The sequence below is a fragment of the Furipterus horrens genome, unplaced genomic scaffold, assembly GCF_987537825.1.
Source record: "Furipterus horrens unplaced genomic scaffold, mFurHor1.1.pri manual_scaffold_3, whole genome shotgun sequence".
Taxonomy (NCBI): domain Eukaryota; kingdom Metazoa; phylum Chordata; class Mammalia; order Chiroptera; family Furipteridae; genus Furipterus; species Furipterus horrens.
In genome coordinates, this window is record NW_028327173.1 from 192,880,189 (window position 1) to 192,904,126 (window position 23,938).

The 23,938-nt window shown below is 42.3% G+C and overlaps 1 protein-coding gene and 1 pseudogene across 4 annotated transcripts in view; one reads left to right on the forward strand and one right to left on the reverse strand.

The window, feature by feature from the left end:
- Positions 1-1,875: 1,875 nt before the first annotated feature.
- On the reverse strand, positions 1,876-2,225 carry LOC150017110 (mitochondrial import inner membrane translocase subunit TIM14 pseudogene; annotated as a pseudogene).
- Positions 2,226-11,634: 9,409 nt separating this feature from the next.
- ADCK1 (aarF domain containing kinase 1) overlaps positions 11,635-23,938 on the forward strand; it is a 109,571-nt gene continuing 97,267 nt past the window's right edge. The window contains exons 1-3 of one of the 4 annotated variants that reach the window (XM_090271246.1): positions 11,635-11,837; positions 20,307-20,452; positions 22,658-22,741. In XM_090271246.1, the coding sequence (XP_090127372.1) occupies positions 20,318-20,452; positions 22,658-22,741 (219 nt within the window). In that variant the 5' untranslated portion in view covers positions 11,635-11,837; positions 20,307-20,317. Of the gene's footprint in view, positions 11,838-11,970; positions 12,076-20,306; positions 20,453-20,820; positions 20,890-22,240; positions 22,391-22,657; positions 22,742-23,938 lie in introns of those variants that run through there. The other 3 variants (XM_090271245.1, XM_090271248.1, XM_090271247.1) reach the window with 3 other exon arrangements.

The following is a 23,938-nucleotide window of genomic DNA, read 5'->3' on the forward strand; positions in this document are numbered from 1 at the left end:
CAGTTCTTTTTAAAAAGTCTATAGAAATTTGATTGTCATTGACTTGATAATAAATTAACATAGAGAGAGCTGATATCTTTACAATTTTATGTTCAGCAACGCTATTTAGGTTTTGACTTATTGAAATCTCTCATATCTTATAATAACATTTTGAAGTTTTCTTTAAATAGGCTGTACACGTCTCTCAAGATATTGATTCTTGGGTATTACATTTCTTTGTTATGAATGTGATCTCTGTTCTTATATGATTGTAAATATAACAGTACTTTTTATTAAGCAAGCCAAAAATGTTCTGAAATGTGTCAATTCATGAGTCGAATCAATTTTTTGACTGTAATGACTTAAAGGTAGGGTCATGTTATATTTGGTGAGATGTGCTCTTATATAGTCTTCCTGGGACTGAGCAATTCTTTGGGTCGATGCTAGGAAAGGAGCTTTGGGGTCAGCTGCTTCCCTCCTCCAGCTCTGAGGCTTCTTGTTGAAAAGCACTCTGAGACCTGCTGACCCCATATCTTTCCAGATTTAATTATTCTTTTTGAAAGTTGGCTCTAACCTTAAGGGGATCTGAAACACAAGGCTCCAGTGCGGATGAAGCTTTAGACCCAAGATAACCATCCATTTTTCTATTGAGCAGCCTGGCAGGAGAACAGTTTGACCCTTGCCCTGAGCGCTGTCATTTGTTTTGATCATTTTCATTCCTATCAAGTGTGCTGCTGGCTCACAAGGCAGCCATCTGATACCTGAAGTGACTCCTTACATGACTCCCTTGTCTTGACTCTAGTAACAGGATATTCCACCAGAATAGGCCTGTTTGGGAAGTAATGAGCAACGGTGGGTGTGGATGGCTATGATTAATAACCCTAAGGGGGAAAATACTGGGACAATAAGAATAGTTACTGTTTGTTGATGAGCTTCTCTGTGCCTATTTTCTGACTTAATCCTTTCAATAGCTCTATGAATAGTTAACTCTTATTATCCCCATTTTACAGATTGAAATATGGAGGCTTAGAGATATTATGTAATTTCCCAACATGACAAATAGAAAATGACTAATCTAGAACTTAAACCCAAAGAACAGGATCTTAACCACTCTTCCCTACTGGCTCCCAGGTAGGAGATTCTATCTTGCTAAGAAATCTGAAGTCAGACAGACCTGCCTCGCTGGCTTCTTAGTTTGGTTACTTTCAGCAAGCCTTCCTACTTCGTAAGTCTGTGAGCATGACATGAGGTAATAAATGTGAACTGCTGAAGTGCTTGGTGCACAGTGAGTGCTAATAAATATCAGCTGTTATTCTTTGAAAATATATCAAGTGCTTTTTCTGTACTAGACCCTGTGCTAATCTGGGGCACTCAGAGTTAAATACTGCACATCCCGAATCCTAAAGACTAGGGGCTTGGTAGATCTGGGGTCTATGGGCTGAATCTGGCCTTCAGAAGTGTTCTGTTTGTCCCATACATGCTTTAAAACTTTTGAATTAGTTGCAGGCATTTGTTCATTACTTATTTATTTAAGTACATATTAATTAAATATGTAGTTTAATTATCAGTTTGTCAGTCTCCCAATAGATTAGGGTTCCTTGAAGCCCAGACTATGTTCACTTTGCCTTGAAGTCAGTGCCAAGTTATTTGCTAAATGAATATGGGACAAAATTTCTATTCAAATGGTATGTGTTTACCCATAATTATTGAGCATTAATCTCCAAGTATTCTATAATCTGATGTAAAATCCTCAAATTTAAACAAGAAACTGATACCAAGGCTTTGATTTTGTTTATGCTCAATCATTTTTAAAATGTGTAGCTTGGGGGCATTTTTTAAATAAAAAGCTGGTACTCATATACATAAACTAATTAGAACTTAAAATTCATCATACATTTACTTCATTTTTTTAGCTTGACCTTCTAGTAAATCTTTAGCTTATTGATTTTGGCTGCTGTCTAAGGAGATGCTCCCTTGTATGGGTGACTTAAAAGCATGATTCACTGGTAGGCATCTCTTATTCTTCCTTTATTGGCAGTAGTGCTTACATCTAGTATTAATGCTACTTCCCATTTTGTCATTTTGTAATAGCCACCTCTGTAATAGCCACTGCTGAAGGCCCTCTTCAAGTGTAGTTCCTGGCTTCATATATAGGCAGTAAAGAATTAGCAAAAATGTTTAGTAAGTCTCGTAGATTTTGGTAGATGTTGAAAGATTTGTTTGACTTGAGGCTGCATATGCTTCATGGCTTGCAAAACTTACTGGCCTGCAAATCCTGCAGCAGCGATGGTCAGTCCAGCTGCTCCCACAATATTGGCTGTGACTCTGGCTCGGCTCCCCTGCTTCTACTGAGAGTATGGTTCATCCCAGCTTAGAAGCCACAACCACAAACTCCACCCACGCCGCTACCGGAAAGCAGTACGGCCACCACTAGCAAGGACAAAACATCCACACCTAGTTGCAGACATTTAAAAATCGTGAGATTTAAAGACTTAAGTTTTAATAACAATCTGGATTTCCAACTTCTTTTGAAAACCAGTAGAGTTGGGAACACTGGGCCTCCATTCTCATAGAATGTGGTTTGCCATGTGGGAATGTGGGCCACAGTCCCCACCACTCCCCCTTGCATTCCACACTGAGGGAGCCAGTGGCCATTCATAGCTGCAGTTGCACTGTTTTTCTTATGATAGAAATAAAATGCTTCATGTACTTATGATGCTGTCATAAGGGAAAAAAAAGATAGGTCAAGGGAACCTCATGACTTAAGAAAAAATGGATGACATTTTTGTTTCTGTTTAAAAGCCAGGATTGTTCTCATGTCTGATCAGCTTTACTTATTTTTATTACCTTCTTGGCCTTCATAGGCATTTGAGTTAGAAGCCCCTGGTATAAAAAGATAACCTCAGAAGGTGATAAGTGCCATGCTGGAGGCAAGCCCAAGATACTTTGGAAGTACCAGGGAGAGGCACTTGGCAAAGTTTGGGGCTTCAGAGGATGCTTCCTGACCAAGGTCATGTGCCATTAATAGGTGAGGCACAGAAGGACAGTGTCAGAGGTTTGCGTGGTGGGTGGAGTGGGGGGCTGTGTAAACAGATAGAACAGCATGAGAAAGGATTCAGAGGTAGCAGCAGTAGCTGCTGTCTCTTCTCTGATCTATTGACCTGTCTTTGACCTTCTTACACACATTTTGTCCTAGGGTGCTGGTGTCTCTTCCTCTCTCTTCCCTGGTAGAGAAGAGATAACTGAACCCCTTCAATGACTGAGCCCTCCTAGCTCCATATACTAGCTGCTCTCACATTCCTAGGTTCTCCTTGACTCACCAGACACATGGGTATCCTTGGAGACCAGTTCTCAAAGTCCCATCAACACAGGCTCCTAAAAGAACAATATTTACACCTATTACCCTATTACACAGCAACAATAATCTAGGGCTATTCTTCAGAGGACGGGTTGAGAGTATTTTAGTGTTATAGTGACAGAAGTCAGAGTCTGTGTGGCAGATGGAATTTATACCCCTGTATAAAATAAACCACCCTATATGCCTGTTCCTGACACAGGCAAATCAAATTTCTCCCAGGTCAATAAGAGAATCCTCCAGAGGTGGGTGTTTCTCTGGGACGAATCCAGAAAAGTGGAGAGGAGGAATCCAGCTGCTCTCAACATGAGAAGATAAGCCTGTATGAAGGGGTAGGGCCAGACTCACCCACAGGAAAGGAACTATCTTCCTAGTGGGTTGATCCTGTGTACTATTTTTCTTTTTCTGAGGGCATCCACTCACCCAAGGAACTGGCAAGTTTAGTCAACTGGAAGTGAAGAACTGAGCTCAAATAAAAGTGAAAAACTTGAGCTTATCCTTGTTCACAGACAGGAGCCCATTCCTATCAGGGGTCTGAGAGATTTGGCAGAGGTTTGTGTGAAGGTTGAGGATGGAAGAGATTTCCTTTGTGGAGTTCAAGGTAAAGTTAACCTACAGTCAAGAACTCTGCTCCAAACCATAATAAAATACAACTCAACAGTCACTAGGATGGCTATAATAAAATAAAATAAAATAAATATATGAAAATGTAGAGAAAGTGGGACCCTCATACATTGCTAGTAGGAATGTAAAAATGGTGCAGCCACTTCGGAAAACATTTTGCAATTACTCAAAATGTTAAGCATAGAGTTACCGTATGATCCAGAAGTTCCACTTCTAGGTATATTCCCAAGAGAAATGAAAACATGTCCACACAAAAACTTGTATACAATGTTCATAGTGGCATTATTCATAGTGGCCCCAAAGGGGAAATAACCCAAATATTTATCAACTGACACTGTAATTTTTAAATATATTGATTTTTTTTTTAGAGAGAGAAATGGAGGAAGGAGGAGAGAGAGAGCTATATCAATTTGTTGTTCCAATTATTTATGCATTCATTGGTTGCTTCTTGTATGTGGCCTGCCTGACAATTGAACCCACAATGGTGTATGGGGCCAACACTCTAACCATCTGAAACACCTATTCATGGCCTCATCAGCTGATGACTGGGTAAACAAAATGTAGTATACTCATACAATAGAATATTATTTGGCAGTATGAAGAAATGAAGTATCAATACATGATATAACATATATAAAACTTGAAAATGCCAAGTGAAAGAAGCCAGTCACAGAAGACCAGATATTATGATTCCATTTCTGTGAAATGTCTGCAATAGACATATTCATAGAGGCAGATCCATATGACTGCAGATTAGTCATTGCCTGGGGCTAGGGCCAGGGTGGGAGGATAGAGGGTGGGGACTAGGTAAGGGGTGACTGCTAATGGGTATGGGTTTCTTTTTGGAGTGTTAAAAAGGTCCTAAAATTAGTTGTGATTATTAGATTGTACAACTCTGAATATAACAAAAAACACTACATTGTACATTCTAGAGGGGTGGATTTTATAGTGTGTGAATTATATCTCAATAAAGTTGTTATTAAAAATAAATCTCTGCTCCAAGTTTCCTCAGCTTCCTTCTGAGATGACTGGAAACCAAAATGGACTTTTGCTTCCCTCCCCCTATTTTTTTTCCTTTTGGTGTTCTTTAATTCCTTAGCCTTCCTTTACTTATTAACACTTTATCTGCTAGTTTTTCTTAAGGTTCTGTCTTAAACCCATATGTAATGTCTAGTGGTTGTGCTCCATGGAAGAGGGCTCCCAACTTTACAACTAACTAGTTGTGTGATCTTGCAAATTAGTTAACTTCCTGACCTCAAGTTCTTGTGTGAAAAATGGAAATAGAGTAGTCCCTCTCTATATCGCGGTTCACTTATCACGGCCTCACTGTATCGCGGGATTTTTAAAAATATTATATTTAATTATTTATTGCAGATTTTTCGCTATATCGTGGGGTTTTGCGGTACTGTATATGTATGTTGTTAAAGTTACATAGGTTTAAGAGTGTAGAATATGTTTAAGAACATAAGTAGTGTTTATAAAAGTGTGAAAAAGGTTAATAAGGGAGTGGGAAAGGTTAATAAGGGACTGGGAATGGTTATAAGTGTGTGGGAAGGGTTTATAAAGCCTTAAATTATATATAAACACTAAAATAAATGTAAGGTTCCTACTTCGCAGATTTTCACCTATCACGGGGGGGTCTAGAATGTAATATCCGCAATAAGTGAGGGAATACTGTAATAATTGTACCTCTTCATAGATTAAGTGTGAAGATAAAATGATGAAATATATGAAGGCTGTTTAGAACAGTAACTAGTACAATACAGAGTAAATTCTGTATTAGTATTTGTAATGATTACTTGCAACCAAAAGCTATCCGTAAGCTATCTTTTAAAAAAAAAAAATCTTTAGTCTTATTTAGCTGAAACCCATTCTTTTTTTAAAAAATATTTTTATTTATTTATTTATTTATTTTTAGAGAGAGGAGAAAGGAGAAAGAGAGGGAGAGAAACATCACTGTGTGGTTGCCTCTCACGCACCCCCAACTGGGGACCTGGTGTGCAATCTAGTCATGTGCCCTGACTGGGAATCAAACCAGAGACACTTGGTTCGCAGACTGACGCTCAATCCACTGAGTCACAGCAGCTAGGGCCCGAAAGCTATCTTAAATATAGACTTGAATGCAGAAGCAAGTAAAAAGGGCTTTTCATGAAAAGGAAAACAGCTGTCCCCAAAAGAATAAATTTTATTTTGGAGGGCAATATGTAATAATAATGATAATGATGATAGCTATAGCTAATATTTATCAAGCCAGGCACTGTGCTATGAAGTGTACAGATAATATATCATTACATTTATTATCTTATTCAATGGCCATGACCTCCCAATATTGTTCTTTTCCCAGACCCAGAGACGCTAAGTAACTCTCACGATGTCATACAGCTAACAGGATTCAGAGATAGGTCTGATTCCAACACACTTTTCAATTGACTTAGAATTTTTTATTAAATAGGGAAAATTAAACGCTTCCAAAAGAGCAAGAGTAAGGTTTTGGAAATGGGGAATTCTGTCTCACTACTAGTAGGAACATATATGAATATAACCTTTCTAGAGAGCAGTTTGACAGTATGTATTAAAATGTTTGTATTCTGAAAATATTTATATTCTTTTAACTAATAACTCTACTTTTAAAAAATAAATAGTACTCCAAAATAAAGATTTCAAGGATGTTCATAGCAGCAACATTTTTAGTAGCAAAAATAGTTTTGATTAAATATATGTTAGGAAGGAAAACACTAATGCAACTATTAAGAATAATGTTTTAGAATTTTTAATGACAAGAAAAATATACTATCTTAAGTGAGAAAAGCAAATACAAAACAATATTCACAGTAGGATTTCTACTACATATTATTTAAAAGACTAGAAAGATATACTGTGAAATGATACTAGTGATTATCTCTGCAGGGTGGATTATGGATAATTTACATTTTCTTCTTTTACTTCTCTGAAATCTTCAAGTTTTAGCCATGAATTTGTAGAACATTTTATTTATGAAAATTTCAAACATATTCAAAGGTAGAGAGAATAGAAAACTGAACCTGATGAATTCATCACTGGCTCTAACAATTTTCAACAGAGAGCCAATCTTGTCCATCTTACCCTTTCCTATTCCCTTACCCAGATTATTTTGAAACAAATTTCAAATGTCATATTTCATTTGTAAAAATGTTAGCATGTGTCTCTAAAATATAAAGACTCCTTTAAAAAAAAAACCACAACCACAGTACCATTATTACACCTAAATTTAAAAAATAATTAATTCCTTAATTATCATAATATCATCAAATATCCAGTCAGTATTGGCATATCCCCAATTGTCCTGATATTTTTGTTTTATATATATTTTATATGTTCTTGGTTTTGCTTTTTGATCCAAATAAGTTTTATCCATTGTGATTGTTTGATATATTTCATATCTCTTTTACTTATAGGTTCCCATCCATCTCTAATTTTTTTCCATGCAATATTTTATTGAAGAAACTAAGTCATTTGCCTGTAGGGTTTTCCATATCCTTGATTTTATCATTGTGATGTTGTTCCTCCTCTGTCATTTCCTACAAATTCTTCATTAGATTTAGAGACTTGATCAGATTCAGGGTTTTGTTTTGCTTTGTTTTTGAGGTGGGGTGTGGGAGGGGTAAAGAGACTATGGAGATGGTGGTGTTTACTTCCATCTGGAAGATCCCAAGTCGTGGTCTTTGCTGTGATATTAGCAGCCGTTTATGATCATTGCTTTGTCCATAAATCATTGGGAATGACAACTTGGTGATATTCTATCATTCCTTTCCATTTATTAACTGTAATACTTTTGTAAAAGAGAATTTTCCCTTCATCAACTATTTGATTACCATTGGGAATAGACAACAGAGAGGATGAATGCTTGATTTTTTTTCTTTAATGACTAGTTTTGAAAATAATTAGGTGGTTTCCTAGTATTCTTCAGAAGTGACTTAATTTTTTTCAGAGTTTTATTAAAAACTCATGGAGTTGAACTTACTTGATGTGCTTTAATCCATTGATGTTTTTAGCTGATTGATGATCAAATTGTCCCGCTTTTAGCAAGTGGGAGGCTCTCTGTGTTGACTTCTGAGTCATTTTGACCCAACCCCAGTAATCTTTGATAACTTCCGTGCTCTCTGTTATGACAAGATATTCCAGGATCATCATACTCATTTCCAACTTCAGATCTGGAATGACTCATTTCTCTAAGTAGTACCATTTTCTTTTAGTGGGACAATTTGTGTACTAAGAGGTAGTAAATAAATGATGTTTTATAAAGGAGTAATGTACTGGATGGTGAATAGTAGTAAAAAATAGATAGAACTATAAAAGTGTTGCAGTCCAAGACCCCTTTGGAGTCAAGGACATAGTCCCATAGAAGTCAACAGGAACGTCCACCCCAATATCATGGACATGACACCAGTCACCAAGAAAACACACTGTTCACTCAACTTACTTTACAAAGATGTGTAACACTTTTAAAAAGGTATACATGTAGCTAAGCCCTAGTTATCTAGAAAATTAACGTAGATCAAATGCTTCGTTCACCTTAACAGGTGGTTCTCAGGTATATGATACAGAAAAGAATCATTTAGGGAACTTGTAAAAATACAGATTTCTGGGCCCCCATCCAGACCATCTGAATCTGAAAGTAGAACTTGTGTTTTAATAAGGCTTAGAATTTGTACTTTAATAAGATTTCCAAGGGAGTTTGAAGAAGGTGGTCCTACCAACTACCCTTTTAGGTACATTGCCAGATAGATTTACAGATAGACAAAGTAGGGGATGAGGGAATATGCCTCAAAAGAGTGGATCTTGGAGCATATCTCTGAGAATTAAACCATATTTTAAAAATTTAGTGATTCTCTTTTTTTATTTCAAAAGATTTTGATTCTGTGCAGAAATTTTAAAAATATTTATTGATTCTGAGAGAGAGAGAGAGGCATCAATTTGTTGTTCCACTTTTTTATGCATTCATTGGTTGCTTCTTGTATGTGCCTTGACCAGAGATTGAACCCGCAACCTTGGTGTATTGGGACAATGCTCTAACCAACTTAGCTACGTGATCAGGTCTTCTGTGGAAAATTTAAAAAAAAACAGAAAAGCAAACAGAAGAAAATAAAAATCACCAACAAGCCTCTTATCCAAAGACAATGTCCATTACATTGACATACACCCTTCCAGACTTCTAAAGGGCATTTCAATTGCTTTTTATTTTTTTGCCAGCAGACACCATAAGTGACTTGTCTGGAGTCTCTCAGCTAGCAAGTGGGAGAGTCCACACTGCAACCCAACTACTGGATCCTTAACTTCATTATGCTCAGGAACAGAGGAGATGTCCCCCTGCGCCTAATCCCAGTATTACTTTAGCCATAGGTCTATTGAACACTTTATGAATTAATTGTAAAAAAAAAAAAAAAAAAAGAGAGATCTGTGTCTACCACCAGACTATGGAGTTCTCAGCAGGGCAGGGATAGCATTTTAATTTTATCAGTATCCTCAGTACAAGGTCTGGTGCTTAATAGTAGCTCAGTACTTGGAACACAGTAGATATCCAATAACTGTTCCTTCCAGTCAGGGAGACAAGTAGGTCTCCATGGCCACTCATGAAATGAAATTGCAGGTGTCCTCAATTTCCCAAGACCTGGTATTCTCCCACAGAAACAGTTTTGTAGCATCCTAGTGGTCAAGAAACAGAATATCTTCCTGAAAGCCTATCCTGGGAATGTGTGAGGGTATGACTCTCCAGACATTTCCTGATGAGACTGCTCCCTTCAGTCCTGTCAATTTTCCAGAGAATCAGGCAGCTAAGTGATTGGGGTATGGGTCTGGTATAGGGGATCTGGGCAGGACCATACCACCTAAATGCATACCACATCACCTAAAATGATCCAGTGTCCCACCAGGGGTACTTGTATCACAGTTTAGAAAGTCCCCATGTAGACAATGGCACTGTGGATGTATTGTTTGCAGTTGGTGCTTTGTGGGATTTCTTTGAAGGGGTTGATTCTGGAGGAAGGGGGATTGAATGAAAGTCTATGGAAAAGTCTAGACATGAATGTATGGGGAGCTTGACAATGTCAGTGGTGATAGGAATGGGGAGGAAGGGAAAGATCGGAAGAGTATATTAGGTGTCCATAGGCTGAGTTAGTGGTGAGGGAACTGAGAACAATGAAAAGGATGATCTGAATTTGGGCCCTGGGGCCCTGGAAGAATAGCAGTGCCTGGGCAGGGCCAGGAAGCTAGCTTGGTCCTTCTGTGAAGACCAAGAGAACAATTTCTGTAGCACGAATGTTTGTGGGAATATCCTTTGCTTTGTCTAGAATATCTTTTGTTAAAGATAAGGATTTGCTCCTCAGATTTTAGCAAAACAGGCATGATAGGTGGATGACAAAGCCTGTGTGCCTCCTCTTCCTACAGAAATGCCAACCCACTCACCTGCCCAATCAGCAGAGTGACCAGGGTTTCTGTCAGTACCTCTCAGGGGAAGCTATAAGACCCTTCCCTCTTTCAGCATCAAATTAGCCCTTGACATGAGTCACACTTGTCACTGCCTTTCTTTTCTGATGAGAGGGTGCTCAATGTCTCTTCTACCCTCCTTTCCTGGCTACAGAAGGGTGGTGGGAGAGTTAATTTCTCAAGAAAACTAAGAAACACACATAGATCATCAGTCTATCTCAGGGGAGCCGAGACCTTCTTTGGGTGGAGAGGGTCAGTGCAGACAAAAGCACGCTGATCACTTGTGATGTTTCTCGCTCTGATTATAGAAAGTATTTAGCTATTGTTCCCTAATTGCTTGCTGCAGTTGGGTTTAAGCATTGTCTTTTTTTTTGCAAAAGCCTGGTTTCTGATGAGTTATTCTTTTCTCTTTTTTAATTCCTTGGTCCATTGCCATTCCAGCCCCTGGCTATTCCATTGGAGAACTGAAGGAGGTGGTGTGGTATTTTTGGAGAAGCCACTTGCCCTCACCTTGTTTTCATGGCTTCCCCTCTCCTCCTCCCAGTTTCCCAATAGAGAGGAAGAGAATTAATATTTACTGAACATCTGTTTGGTATGTGCCAGGCATTGTACTAGCTGTCACATAAGTTGTCTTATTCAATCCTTGCAGCAGCTCTGAGAGGTAGATACTATTATACCCAGTTTATAGATGAGGAATCTAAAGCACAGGAAGGTCTCACAGCCAGTTGCTCAATTGGTTGGAGTGTGGTCCTGTACACCAGAAGGTTGCAGGTTCAATTCCCACTCAGGGCACATACCTAGCCTGTGGGTTTGATACCTGGTCAGAGCGTGTATGACAGGCAACTGATGAATGTTTCTCTGTCACATAAATGTTTCTCTCTCTTTCTTTCTAAAGATCAATAAAAACATATCCTGGTTTGTCATGCTTGCCATGAATGGTAACTAACAGCCTTTTGAGCATATTACAGGAACTAGCTTCTGGGAAGTAGTCTGACTCCAGCAAGTGGCTTTTGACTCTGGGAGACTTGCTGACTCAACCCTAAAAACGACCTCTGGTTGAGTCGTTCGGAGATAATCATCAGAATGGACTGTGTTCACTTACACTAGAGAACTTTCAACCCCCTCCCCCCACCAATCTCTTTGTTCTGCTTTCCCTCTCCCTCCTGATAAAAACCCTTGCCTGCATTGAGATGTTAAGATGGGCTTTTGGCACTTGAATAAACCGCTTTCCTACTCCCCAGCACCTGTCTCACGGGTTTGCCTTTCCCGCAGGCAGCTGAACCTGCGCGCTTGGTTACAATAACTCGCAACTGCATTCTCCACTGAACACTTTCCTAACCGGAAAGCCTCTTGAAAAGCAAGTTTTCAGGAAGATTCTGTGTCCGCGGCCCAGGCAAAGAAACAAGGCCATTAATAGGTAAAGTGTCTGTGACCTCTCTACCTCCCCCGGTTCAGCGGTCCAGTGGGATCTCGTGGTTCTTTGTCCGGGGTTCCTGCGGCTTAGGGAGACAAAAAGAACTACAAGTCCCAGCAGGCCGCGCGGCGCCCCGGCTTAACCAAACGCGATCAGGGGGTGGAGGAGAGCGACATTGCCTGAGAACTCCTGTTACTGGCTGCGGCGGGAGGCCCGACGCCGAGGCTGGGTTTCCCTCAGGGTGAGTAGGGCGGCCTCTTGGAGGCGGGTGCAGAGTCAGGGCCTCCAGGGTCTCACGGCGCGTGGAGCACTGGGGAGCCGGTGTGGACGCGCCCGGCGCCCGCCCTGCTCGGGCTACTGCACCGACCTCGGGAGCCGGGAGGAAACCCCAGCCGGTGACCTTGTCACCCTGGGCGCTGGCGCTTGGCTCGGGTGACTGGAAGTGCCCCGCCCCCTCTGCGGTGACTCTCCAGGCTGGCTTACCAGTGGGCTGAAGCGTGGTCTGGTTACTTCGGTGGCCCAGTCTTGCTCGCAGGCAGACCTGAGCTGGAGGGCAGCCGGTGGCTCACCCAGACGTCCTCACCCCGGTGGTCTGAGCGCCCAGGCTCAGGTAGCTGGGGCAGGAGCGTTGCCTGAACAAGAACAGGTGGCCCCGCAGAAATCCCGGCCCTCCTGCCTGGGAGTGCGGCGTGTTCCCGAGCGCTCCTTCTTTCCAGCACTGTACTGAGCCCTGCGCTTTCGGGTCGCGCAATGAATGAGTGCCCATGACAGCCAGTGTCAGGAGAGCAAGAAGGCAGTACATACAGCTCTCTCCCCAGCTTCAGTGGCATTTACTTTCTATGGACTGGGAAGTCATTCAAGTCAACAAGTATTTATTGATCACCTGCACGATGCTTGGCACTTCTTGGGTGCTCAAGAAATATTTGCCCAGCTGAAAGTGAACTAGAATTTGTGCCTTCACACGTTTTCTTTAAGCATCTTCCCATCGCAGTGGTTCTCAAACTGCAGCGTGCATCACGGTCACCTGGAGGGCTGTTACAGCACCATGCTGGACCCCATCCCCAGAGTTTCTGATTCAATAGGTCTGAGCTGGGAGCAAGAATTTGCATCCTTTAGAAGGTGGGGATGTTGCTGCTCTGGGGACTTATTTTTGAGTTCTACTGTTGTATAGTAAAAAACTCTATGAACTTAAAGCTCCAACTTTTTACACCTGGTTATGGGCCTTTCTGTCCTTTTTTCGGCAGTTTAATTTTGTAATTATAGTAAATATGTGCATGTTACTTTGTACACTGTTCATCCCCCCTCAGAGAAGGAAAACTCTGATTCCAAAAAACCTCCGCTGCCTTGCGGCATACCTCTTCAGGGGAAAGGCTAAGGGAGTAAACCCCGACAGAAAATCCGGAGCCGGAGTCCCTAAGGCGGTTTGATGTTGTAGTCAACACCGGCAACTCCTGCGGCGCACCTGAAGCCAAGCTGTATTGACTCCGTCTTTCCCTTGGATCCTGCAGCTGCGAAGAGAGGGGGGGTCTGCTGCATGGGCAACAGCAGACCCTCCATATCACCCTGCCCAGGCTCTGTAGCTTCAGCTTCACTGGAGAGGACACTCCAGCGTCATCGCAAGATGTCGATTCAACACGGGAGGAGACAGATACCGTGTCACTCCCGAGTCGGACTGCACAGCCATTCTCGGCGGTGCAGATAGACTCTTGGGAAGCTACACCATCGTCTCTCGAGACGGACGGCTGCCGACGACGACGTTCATCCCCCCACATTACCTTACAGACAGATTTTCATGTAGTCTATACTTCCTGGAATATATCATATTTTGTCTTTTTGTGTCATTACTGGCTTGGCTATTTCTCAACAGCCCTCATGGATGCAAGGTTTGACCTCTGCTGGGAGAGTTTGCATTTCATTTTTTCCTGATGTACACGTTTTCTTGTCAGACAAGGGACCTATGAGATAAGAATAGTGCTTGATTCAGGCATTCATTCCTTCCTTCTCCCATCCCCCTCATTTACTGATTTACCTCCTGGGTTTAGATTTTCATGCTAGAGGGACTTAAGTGATTCACCTCAGGGCCTAGCAAACCACTTGTTCACCTTTACCCTGTGCTCTCTTGTTGGAAAGACACACCTGTATTCAAGTTCAGGTCTATCACTTACTAGGTTCCTTGCCGAGTTTCCTACCTTTTCTAAAACTCAACTTCCTTATCTGTAGAATGAGGCTCGAATAGTGTGTACCTCAGAATGTATTGTACAAGTTACATGAGATGTGTAAGCACTTGGCACCCTACCTCTCCTGTTGGAAGCTCACTCACTTAACCTTCTGCTGGCTCTTGGCACTTGGTTTTCCACTGTTGTTCCTGAGCTCCTCTTTCCCAGGAGAATGGAGATTTTTTATTCCTTGCTTGGGCAGGATTTATTTTTCCTGCCCACACTGGGACCTTGGCATCAGTCAGGGATTCCTTTATTTAATCAATATTGATTCAGCCACCTTCTGGTCATCAAACAGTAAGAAGGGAGTGTGTTTTTACATTGGGACTACATCACTCTCTCAGGCAGGGCAGACTATAAACCTCAGGTCAACTAGATGGTCCCTGGGCACTGACTCTGCATCTTTCCAGACTTGAGACATGATGGTACCATCCACCTTGTTTGCTTTTTATCCACGACAGTAACCAGGTTTTCAGGGTATTACTGGGTCTTTTCTAGTCTTGGGAGCAGACCAGAAAAAAATAATGCTCATTTGTCTAATACTCTGTCTAGGAAATGGAAGGAGGCTGTGGTCATTTTACAGGATTAAAGCAATTAGAGCCCTAAATGCCTTTCCTCTGTGGCCATTATCACCTGTGCACCGAGCAAGGCAAGGTGATTCCAGGCTTATTGCCCTGGAATGTGGCATGGGCAGGGGGCTGCAGATGGTTGATAACTGAAAAGGTCTAGCCACTTATTGGTGAGTGAATAGTAAGTGTTGGTTCCCTGTTTAGTTCTGTCCAGGGAATGGGTATTTTATTTGACCATTAACTTCCCATTTGTAGAACTTTGCAGACTTTCTGTTGGCTCATTTCATCACCTACTGGGGTGTTCCCTATGGCCCGATGAGATGGATTCCAATCTTATCATAGATTTGACAATTACACAGCTCTCCTAAATGTTTCACAGAATCAGTTGCTCTTGTGACATGTTATTGATTTCCAGGGCTCCAAGCAGCATCTCCCACGTGCCTGGCATTGTTTGGATGCAATAGAGGGTCAGAAATCATAGTCCTGTCCACAGTGATTGATGCAGTTAACCTGCGAATGGTGGTAAGAATGTTGGTGAATGGATGTCTGCAAGTGGCTGTCAAGGAGGCCACGTGCCACAGAGAAAGGGGCCCAAGCACATACTAGCTGAGCCACCTGGAGCAAATCACTTGCCCTCTACATTGGGCTGATAATAATATTTATCTCATCTCACTCAGAGTATCTAATAAGATAATGAGTGCAAAGGGCTTTACAAAGGTTAGTTATTGCTAATCTGATATAATGATTAGGTTTAGGGTCTTGGTGGTGTCAGGACTGCCCCCCCACCCCAGTCCCCCAGTGTTTGCTATTATGAGAGAGAACTCAGGTGAAAGTCAAAAAGGCAAGTAAACAGAAGAGGGCAGGTGATTCATTAGCAAAGGGATTAATAATGAAAGGTGTTTTTCATGGACAGGCATATTTCTTGGCTGACAGGGTCTTTTAAAATACCCGGAGGGAAGAACTCATTTGCATGTTAAAGACTCACTGACACCTTATGGAAAACTCCAGCCCCAGTCAATTTAGACACAGTTTGGCTCCTATATCATCTGTTTTATGTTTTTCAATTTCCATCTCTTTTATTACTGAGGACATTTGCATGAAAACCAGGTCTTGGGGGTTGTGTCTGCTTCGCCGCTTCCCCACCCAGAGGTTGTCTCAAGGCTAAGGGTGGCCTCACCACCTACAGGGACAGACATGGGGGATGGTGCACTAGGAGATGGGGCTTAGAGAAGGCAAGGGCTGGGATCTGGTGCTGGGAGTGTACCAGAGGAGGATGACTCTCCAGTTGTCAGCCCTGCTATGTGATTCTCCGCTGGGGACCTATGTTATTACTGGCTCTGCACCGGCTCATGGGGTATAGTTTATTCATTCATTGATTTATTCATTTGGTAAATACCTCCTATGAGCTAAGCCAAACTATAGCTAGAGTGCCAAATTTCGTCACATTCATTACTTATCATCTAGGCTGCTTTTTGCTTTGAGCTACAATGCAGAGTTGAAATAGTTGTGACATTATAGCCTGCAAAGCCAAAAGTATTTACTATATATATGGCCCTTGATAGATATCGTTTGTTGACTCCCTTTCTAGGCAGGGAGAACAGAAAGTGCAAAGGCTCTGAGGTCAGAAGGTGCCTGGCATGTTTGAGGAATAGCAAGAAGGTCAGTACCATTGGAGTGAAGTAAGCCAGGGGGAAGGTGGAAAGGGGCTGAGACCCTGGAGGGAATTGGACAGTCAGGGCAGGTAGGATCTTATAAGTCATGCCAAGGCCTTGGCTCTTTATCTGAGTGAGGTGAGAGCCATTGGCGAGTTGAGAGCAGAGGAATGCACAGTTGGACTGAAGTTTCCATGCTTAGAATAGACTGGGGAAAAAATTGTCTCAGTTATTCATTCAATCATGTTTTTTTTTTTTACTGAAAAGGTTTATTATGAAAAAATGTCAGAGCTACATTAACAGTAAATTGCAACAGTAAGTTACCACAATCTGGTTCAATCATGTATTTTTATTAGCAGAATTATTTATTAGCAAATTGTACCCTTTGTATCTAGTGGAAGAGGCAGATATAGGACCAGATAATTACAGATAAAAGCAGCACATAATAAGACCAGAGAGGAAGGAACAATGAATTCTGAGTGGTTTGCTCCCAAAAGGCTTCATAGAGGATGATGGGGGATTAAGTGTGGAGGGCTATTTTGGGAGATGAAGCTGGAAAGGTGGATTGGGCTGAGGATGTAGTGGGGACCTTGAAGGTCTTGCTAGAGAATTTGGGCTTTTTGGTAAGTGGAGGGGAGGCAGGAGCGACGCGAATGTACTTGTGGTGATTACTTGAGTGGCAGTAAAGGTTAGGTGGAATGCGGGAAAGTGTTTGGGATAGTTGAGGGGTTCAGGCAGGGTGTAATGGCCTTGCTGGCCTCCTTTATTTATTGTACAAGGTTGTGTCAAATCCTGGACACTGAGGTGGTAGAAGTTCTTCTACGTAAGTTCTTCAGATTTTCAGAGAAGAAATGAAGTTAAAAAAAAACAAAACAGTAAGGAAGTCTCATTTACTGAGCGTGTTAGGCCTTATGTTAAAGCAGCATATCATTTAATTCTCACAATGACCTGTGAGGTAGGTGCTATCAAGAGCTCCATTTTGTATTGGGTTGGCCAAAAAGTCTGTTATGTTTTTTCTGTAAAAAGAAGACACATTTTTCATTTTCACCAGTAACTATTGATTTGGATATTTTGAGTATGTCGGCTATCTCCCACTATTGGCTTCTAGTGGGTAGAGGCAGGGGTGCTGCTAAACATCTTCTAATCCATAAGACAGCCCCACAGCAAAGAACTATTTGGCCAAAATGTCAATAGTACCAAGAAACTTCGCAACCCATGTCTGACACATTTGCTCAGTCACAGCATCTCCTCCATATCCTGCATGAATTATTTTTTTGTGTTTCAGTTGCATTTTTACCTTTTTTGAAATAATAAAGCATAATACGCTGAACACGAGTATGTTCTTCCATCTTTGATATTAAAATGGCTGCACAAAAATTCACCAATTTTGATAAGTTTTTTAAAAAAATCAACGTTGATATGACAGCTGCCACAATATAATCTAACAAAATTGCTTTGAATGAAGTTCAAGACAACTAAGCACTACTAGAGCCATCGTATGGAAAAAAATGTAACAGACTTTTTGGCCAACCCAGTAGATGATTACATGGAGTCTCCAAGTGGCTGTGACCTGCTCAAGGTCACAGCTGGTGAGCAGTAGAGCCAGGACTCTTTCTCACTCATATTACATTCTATTTTTTTTTAAGGGATCAATTCCCTTAAAAAGAAAAGAAACAAAAACCCCTCACCTGAGGATATGTTTATTGATTTCAGAGATAGAGGAAGGGAGGGAGGGAGGGAGAGAGAGAAAGTAAGAGAGAGAAACATCGATGTGAGAGAGAAACATTGATCAGTTTCCTCCCATACATGCCCTGACTGGGGGTTGAACTTACGACCTAGAAATGTGCCCTAACCAGGGATCAAAGCTGCAACCTTCTGGCATACAGGATGATGCTCCAACCAACTTAGCCACTTGGCCAGGTCTCATACTACATCCTTAACATGGGCTTCTCTGCAGGCCCCACAAGGAAGATCCCTAGATCACCTCTCTTGGACCTTTTCATACTGATGATCTGGAAGAAGGAAGGTGTGAAAGGAGCTGAGGGCACTCAGTGCTTCCAGGTCTGATTGGGGATCTGTGTCTTGGAAGAAACAAGGTAGAGGGCGAACTGAGCATGCCACCCCATTTGATAGAAAATACTATAGACTGTCGGTGTAGAGATGAAGGTGAAAAGGTAGGATTAGGCAGGGCCTGCTGGGGTGTTAGAAGTGGGGCATGCAGGAGTCTCCTGGGATCTGACAGGCTGGGGAGTAATAAGATCCTTTACCAAAGCCTGACATTGGGTGAGGAAATAATAATAACAACAGAGGTGGTAGTAGTGGTTGCTACTGTGCTCTTACTGTGTAGGTGGCACCTTGCCAAACATTTTGCATGATTTCCTCATTCCTCACCACCCCGTCAAATAGGCACAGCTGTTATCATCCCCACTGTATAGACAAAGTCATGGGATTCAGAGAGCAGTTTGCCCCTGCTGACCCAGTTTGTAAATGGCTGTGTCCGGACCCAAATCTAGGCCCATTGGACCACCAAGTTACCTAGTTTGAAAGGAACCATTGGCTTTTAAAAATGTTGGCAGAATGATGTAGAGACAAGGAAGTTTTCATAAATAAAGAGAATATAAAGAAAATCAAGAGTATGCTATTTTAAAAAGTGCCGAGTCCAGAAAGAGTCAAACAGAACGGATAAAAAAAATTGAAAGCATAGAAGAAGATGGTGAAACTAAATCTGAATCCATAAATTATTATATTAAATGCAAATGGAAAGTAATCACTATGTGCTATTTTAGAGAAACAGTATAAAATGTAAGTTAAGTGGAAAAAGACATACTTGTGACTACTTTAAAAAAAATCTGTGGCTACATTATGAGGCACGAGTCAAAATAGAACATGAAGACAAGGCTGTTTTTAGCAATAGTTTCCATACAAAGGGGAAACAGAGGCACAGAGCAGTGAGGGAGGGGATGGCTACAGGCTGAGTCCAGAGCAAAAGACACAAGGTGACGACCTGAATTTTCCTCTATGTCTGGGTGAGGTTTGCACGTGCATGTGGCTTGGTGGTGCACTTCTCCTGGGTACACTGCTCCTTTGGGGGCTGCGGCTGTGGTCAAGGATGTTAGTCCGATAGAATTCCCAGGCATTGAAGGGGAAGCAGCCCATTGAGTGCAGTGGCCCCAAAGAGTGACTGTGTAGCCATGTGGTGGACTGAGGCAGGTGCAGTAGTGTGGGAAAAGATAGCAGGGTGGCAGGAGCCCATCTGCTCCCACTGACTGTGAGTGTGGATTTGGTTAAACAGCTGGTGGACATTGAAACCCTACCCGTAAAGCACCTGCAGCACTGTAACAGTCATGGTGTTTACTCTCAAAGAGCTCACAGTCTAGACAAGGGGAACTCTATTCTAACCAAAAGTCAGCCAAACATGGAGGGCTTACCTGGCTACTTCTGACCAGCTGCCATTTTGGCTGTGGCCTGACCACTTCTGACCTGGGCAGAGAGGGCTAATGACGCCTGCGTGTGCTGGGTGGCATAATAAGTAACCAGGAACAATTGTTGATCTGCTCCGCTGCTTTTCCTATCTAAAACAGCATCCCTCATCACGTATTTGACATCTTTCCTCTTACCCTCTTTGATTTTCTCCCCGGCATTTAATACCAGCTGACATTCTAATATATTGTGTCTATTTGCTTATGATCTGTCATCTCATCTAGAGTCTTAAGTACCACCTGGGCAACAGGTTTTTCTGTTTCGTTCATTTTGTCCCCAGTACCTAGAACAGTGCTCTGCACTGCCAAAGGAAGAATGACTGAGAGTTGACTTGTGCAGGGTACTATGCTGAGGATTTTATATACATGATCTCATTTTATCCCAATGACTTTTGAGTTGGGTATGATTCTGTGTTACAAATGAGGAAACTGAGGTGCAATGAGATTAAGGAAATGACCCAAGGTCATACAACCTACTCAGTGGCGGAACCTGGATTTGAATCCTGGTCTACCTATGAAACTCAACCGTTCCTCTTTCTCTACTTTCCTTCTGCAGGATCTGGGGACATGGCCAGAAGGGCTGTCAAGCTCGCTTCATGGACCAGCATGGCTCTTGCTGCCTCTGGCTTCTACCTCTACGGTAACAAGTACTTGGACCCTAATGACTTTGGTGCTGTCAGAGTGGGCAGAGCAGTTGCTACGGTAGGTGCTTTTTCATTTGTGGCTGGAGAGGACTACACGCTGTTCACATGTATGTGGAGATACACATGTACCCTTACATGTGTGAAGCTCCCGCTACACAGTTGCACAGCCATGGCTATATACCCTCACATACTGATCGATATTCCTGTGTGCATAGACTCTGCCGTCCTGTAGTTAAAGAGAGTAGGATTGCACAGGATCTCTGCTTTATGTTTTATTATTTAAAAAGAAGTTATTTATATTTAGAGAGAGGGAAAGGGAGGGAAGAAGAGAGGGAGGGAAACATCGATGTGTGAGAGAAACTTCAATTGGTTCCCCTTTGCATTCCCCCAGCTGGACTTGGCCTACAACCCAGGCATGTGCCCTGATCAGGAATCGAACAGGCTACCTTTCAGTTTGTGGGACAATGCCCAACCCACCGAGCCACACCAATCAGGGTTGGATCTCTGCTTTAAAGGCTTTACATTTTAAGTTCCATATCTTATTTTAGGGACAGGTTCAGAGGGTGGCGCGCCTCAGCAAATGCCTGGAAGGAAGGCTTTGCTGCTTTGATTAAATTCTGTGAGAAAACTTGGTTTCTCTCTCTCTTCTCATCAGCTAGTGTGAATGGTCCCTGCTGTGGGGCTTATACTCAGAGCATCTGGGCCTTGGAGGACTTTGGATCCCCTCCCGTCCCTGAACTGACAGAGAATCTGAGTTGACTATGTGACCATTAATGGTTTTCTCCAGTGGCTCAGGCACATCATTCTGGTGTGACATGTCCTCTTTGTGGAAAGTGGCTTTCCCAGACGGACCTATATAATTGTCCCCTTTGCTTGTAGGTAGGTCACCACGCGCTTCATGCCTTCTTTCCTCCTCTCTGTATGCAGGATGAACCCATCCTTTCTTCCCCCTGGTGAAGGACCTTCTGAGGCACAGTCTGTCCGGGTTGTTGTCCAGCTATTTCCTTACTGCCTGCTGTGTCAAGTCTTCTCCCTGGCCTGGCTCAGAGGGGAGGAAACTGGTGCCTGCCCTCTAGGGAGCGCTGGGTCAGAAAATCAAGACAGACGACAGATAAGCAGGCCATGGATGATGAAACGGCTTCCATGTTTACTGAGCGCCTTTTTGGGGTCTGGCATTGTCTTATATGCTTTAAGGAGTAAAAACAAATTGTTTCATCTAGACACAGCTTTGAAGGAGCTCCTGACTGAGAGGAGCTCATGCGAGTGGGTTGAAAACAACCTGAACCTCTGGACGGGCTTGAGATGAGTGACTCAGATGACCGCTGCTGTGGGACCTCAGACACAGGAGAGAGCCCTTGGGCTGGGAGTCGGGAGGAGTGCCCGAGGGGAAGCAGGGCTGATGGAATCCTAGGGATTTGAGTCGTTGGAAAAAGGGGTAGAAGGTTTTTACCGGTGCTTCATAAATCAGCCACTAGGCTGTGCTTTCTTTAAAGGGCAGAGTTCTGGTCTTGACCATCCTTCCTCACCGCTTAGTGACCAGGTCTAGCTCATGGTTGGTGTTCAACAAGTACATATCAAATGAAATAAAGCTTTGGAGGTGCAAAGGAGCAAACTCCTTTCCATTTCAGCGTTGTAAGACCCTTAATTCCTAGGGTCCTCCGTTGCTGAATTCTAAAAGGGAAGGTTTGGGCTTGGCAGTCCCCACCATTCCTCTATGTCTGAGCTATCTGGGAGTGTGTAATCTTCTGATTCACTGGAAGTCTTGGCCGGGGATGGAGAATAAAAACTTATGCTATTAGGGCAAACACAAATATAAAATGATGTTTATTTGTGATACAGAGAGGTGCGATAAGTTTATCCAACAGCACTCATTCAACCAGTGTTTACTGAGCATTTACTGATAGGATGGTGAACAGGAAGAACAAGCCCTGTGCCTATACAGCTGAAATTCTAGCAAAGGAGAGAGAGTCCATATACAAGGGAACAGATGAGCAAGGTAATGTTGGGTGGTGGTTTGTTATGATAGACAATTGAGAGTTCCTGGTGGTTGGGGCAAATTTAGATTGGAACTCTGCAGAAGAGGCATTTGTGCAGACCTCTGATGGGCAGGGAGAAGCCAGCCAGGCTAAGAGCTGGGGTCAGAGCATCTTAGGGGCGGGACTGTCTATTCCTAGCTATGTCAGGGGCCTGGAGCTTTAGTTCTTTGGCAGAGGAGTAATATTTGATGTCTGGGCACTAAGTTTTCCCCTTCCTTGGTTCACAGACAGCTGTCATCAGTTATGACTATCTCACCTCCTTGAGAAGTGTTCCCTATGGCTCAGAGGAGTACTTCCAGCTTCAGTCCGAGGTAAGAGACCCATGGGACCCATCTGAGCCAGGCCAGGACTGAGTAAGTCCTGACATGGCTGCAAAGCCAGCATACTTCCTGTGTGTTGCTAGAGGTCGGGATTGAGGGTGGGGCTGGGCAGGAAGGAGAGAAGGACCATCTCGGGGGCACTTTAGTGTCCATGGGCTCGGCTGCCAGGCTGACATCAAGCTGGATCCTGTGGTAGCAGGGCTATGAACTACAAGGTACTGTCAGGGAGACTGGTGTGTGTTTCTGGGGAACACAAGTGTCTGGGATGACTCAGGAGAGATGAAGGCTCGGTTCCTGAGATAACTCAGCTGGCTTCCAAATCGCTTTGTCAGGCAAAACCCAGTTGAAAGAGGTTAATTGCTTTTCTGTCCTCTGAAGGCTGCACTGGGGCCTCCTGTAGGCCTCTGAGCAGAGCTGTTGACCCCACACACTGTCCTCACGTGGAATAGGGTAGTTGATTTTGATGCTGTGACTAGATATTCCAGAGATTTAGGGCATCAAGCAAGAGGTCATTTTTGTTGATGCAAGTTGAGTTTGGGGTCAAATGTAGATACTTTTAGTTCCTCCAGAGAGAGCTTTATGATAGATTTATGTGTCTTTGCTCAGCCTGGAATGCCCTTTGCCCCTTAGAAAATTCTAAGTCATCCTTCTACACTCAGTTCATATCCTCCTCTTCTCAAGCGTCCTTGGTGGGTGGAATAATTAATTTAAAAAATTTTGTTTAAACTTTTCATTATGGAGATTTTAGTCATCCCTAGGAGCAGAGAGAATAGTATTATGAACTCCAACAGAATTGTAGCCAGCTTCAGAAATAATCACTATTTTTCCAATCTTGTCTCATCTTCTCCCCCTTTTGTTTATTTATTCCTTTGTTTATTTTTATTCATTTACTTATTATAATTATTTGCCTAAATATTTAAAAGTAAATTTCAGGCTTTGCATTATTTCATGTGTAACTACTTTTGTATGTATTTCTAATAGAAAAGGACCTTTAAAAAAAATTAACCACAATACCAGGATCATACCTAACAAAACTAATAATAATTCCTTAATAATTTATAATAGTCCACATTTAAATCTCCCTTGTTATCTCAAAAAATATGTTTTTAAAAGTTGGATTGTTCAACTATGGATCCAAAGTACATATATTGCATTTGGTAGATGTTTCCTAAATCTTTTCAAATCTAT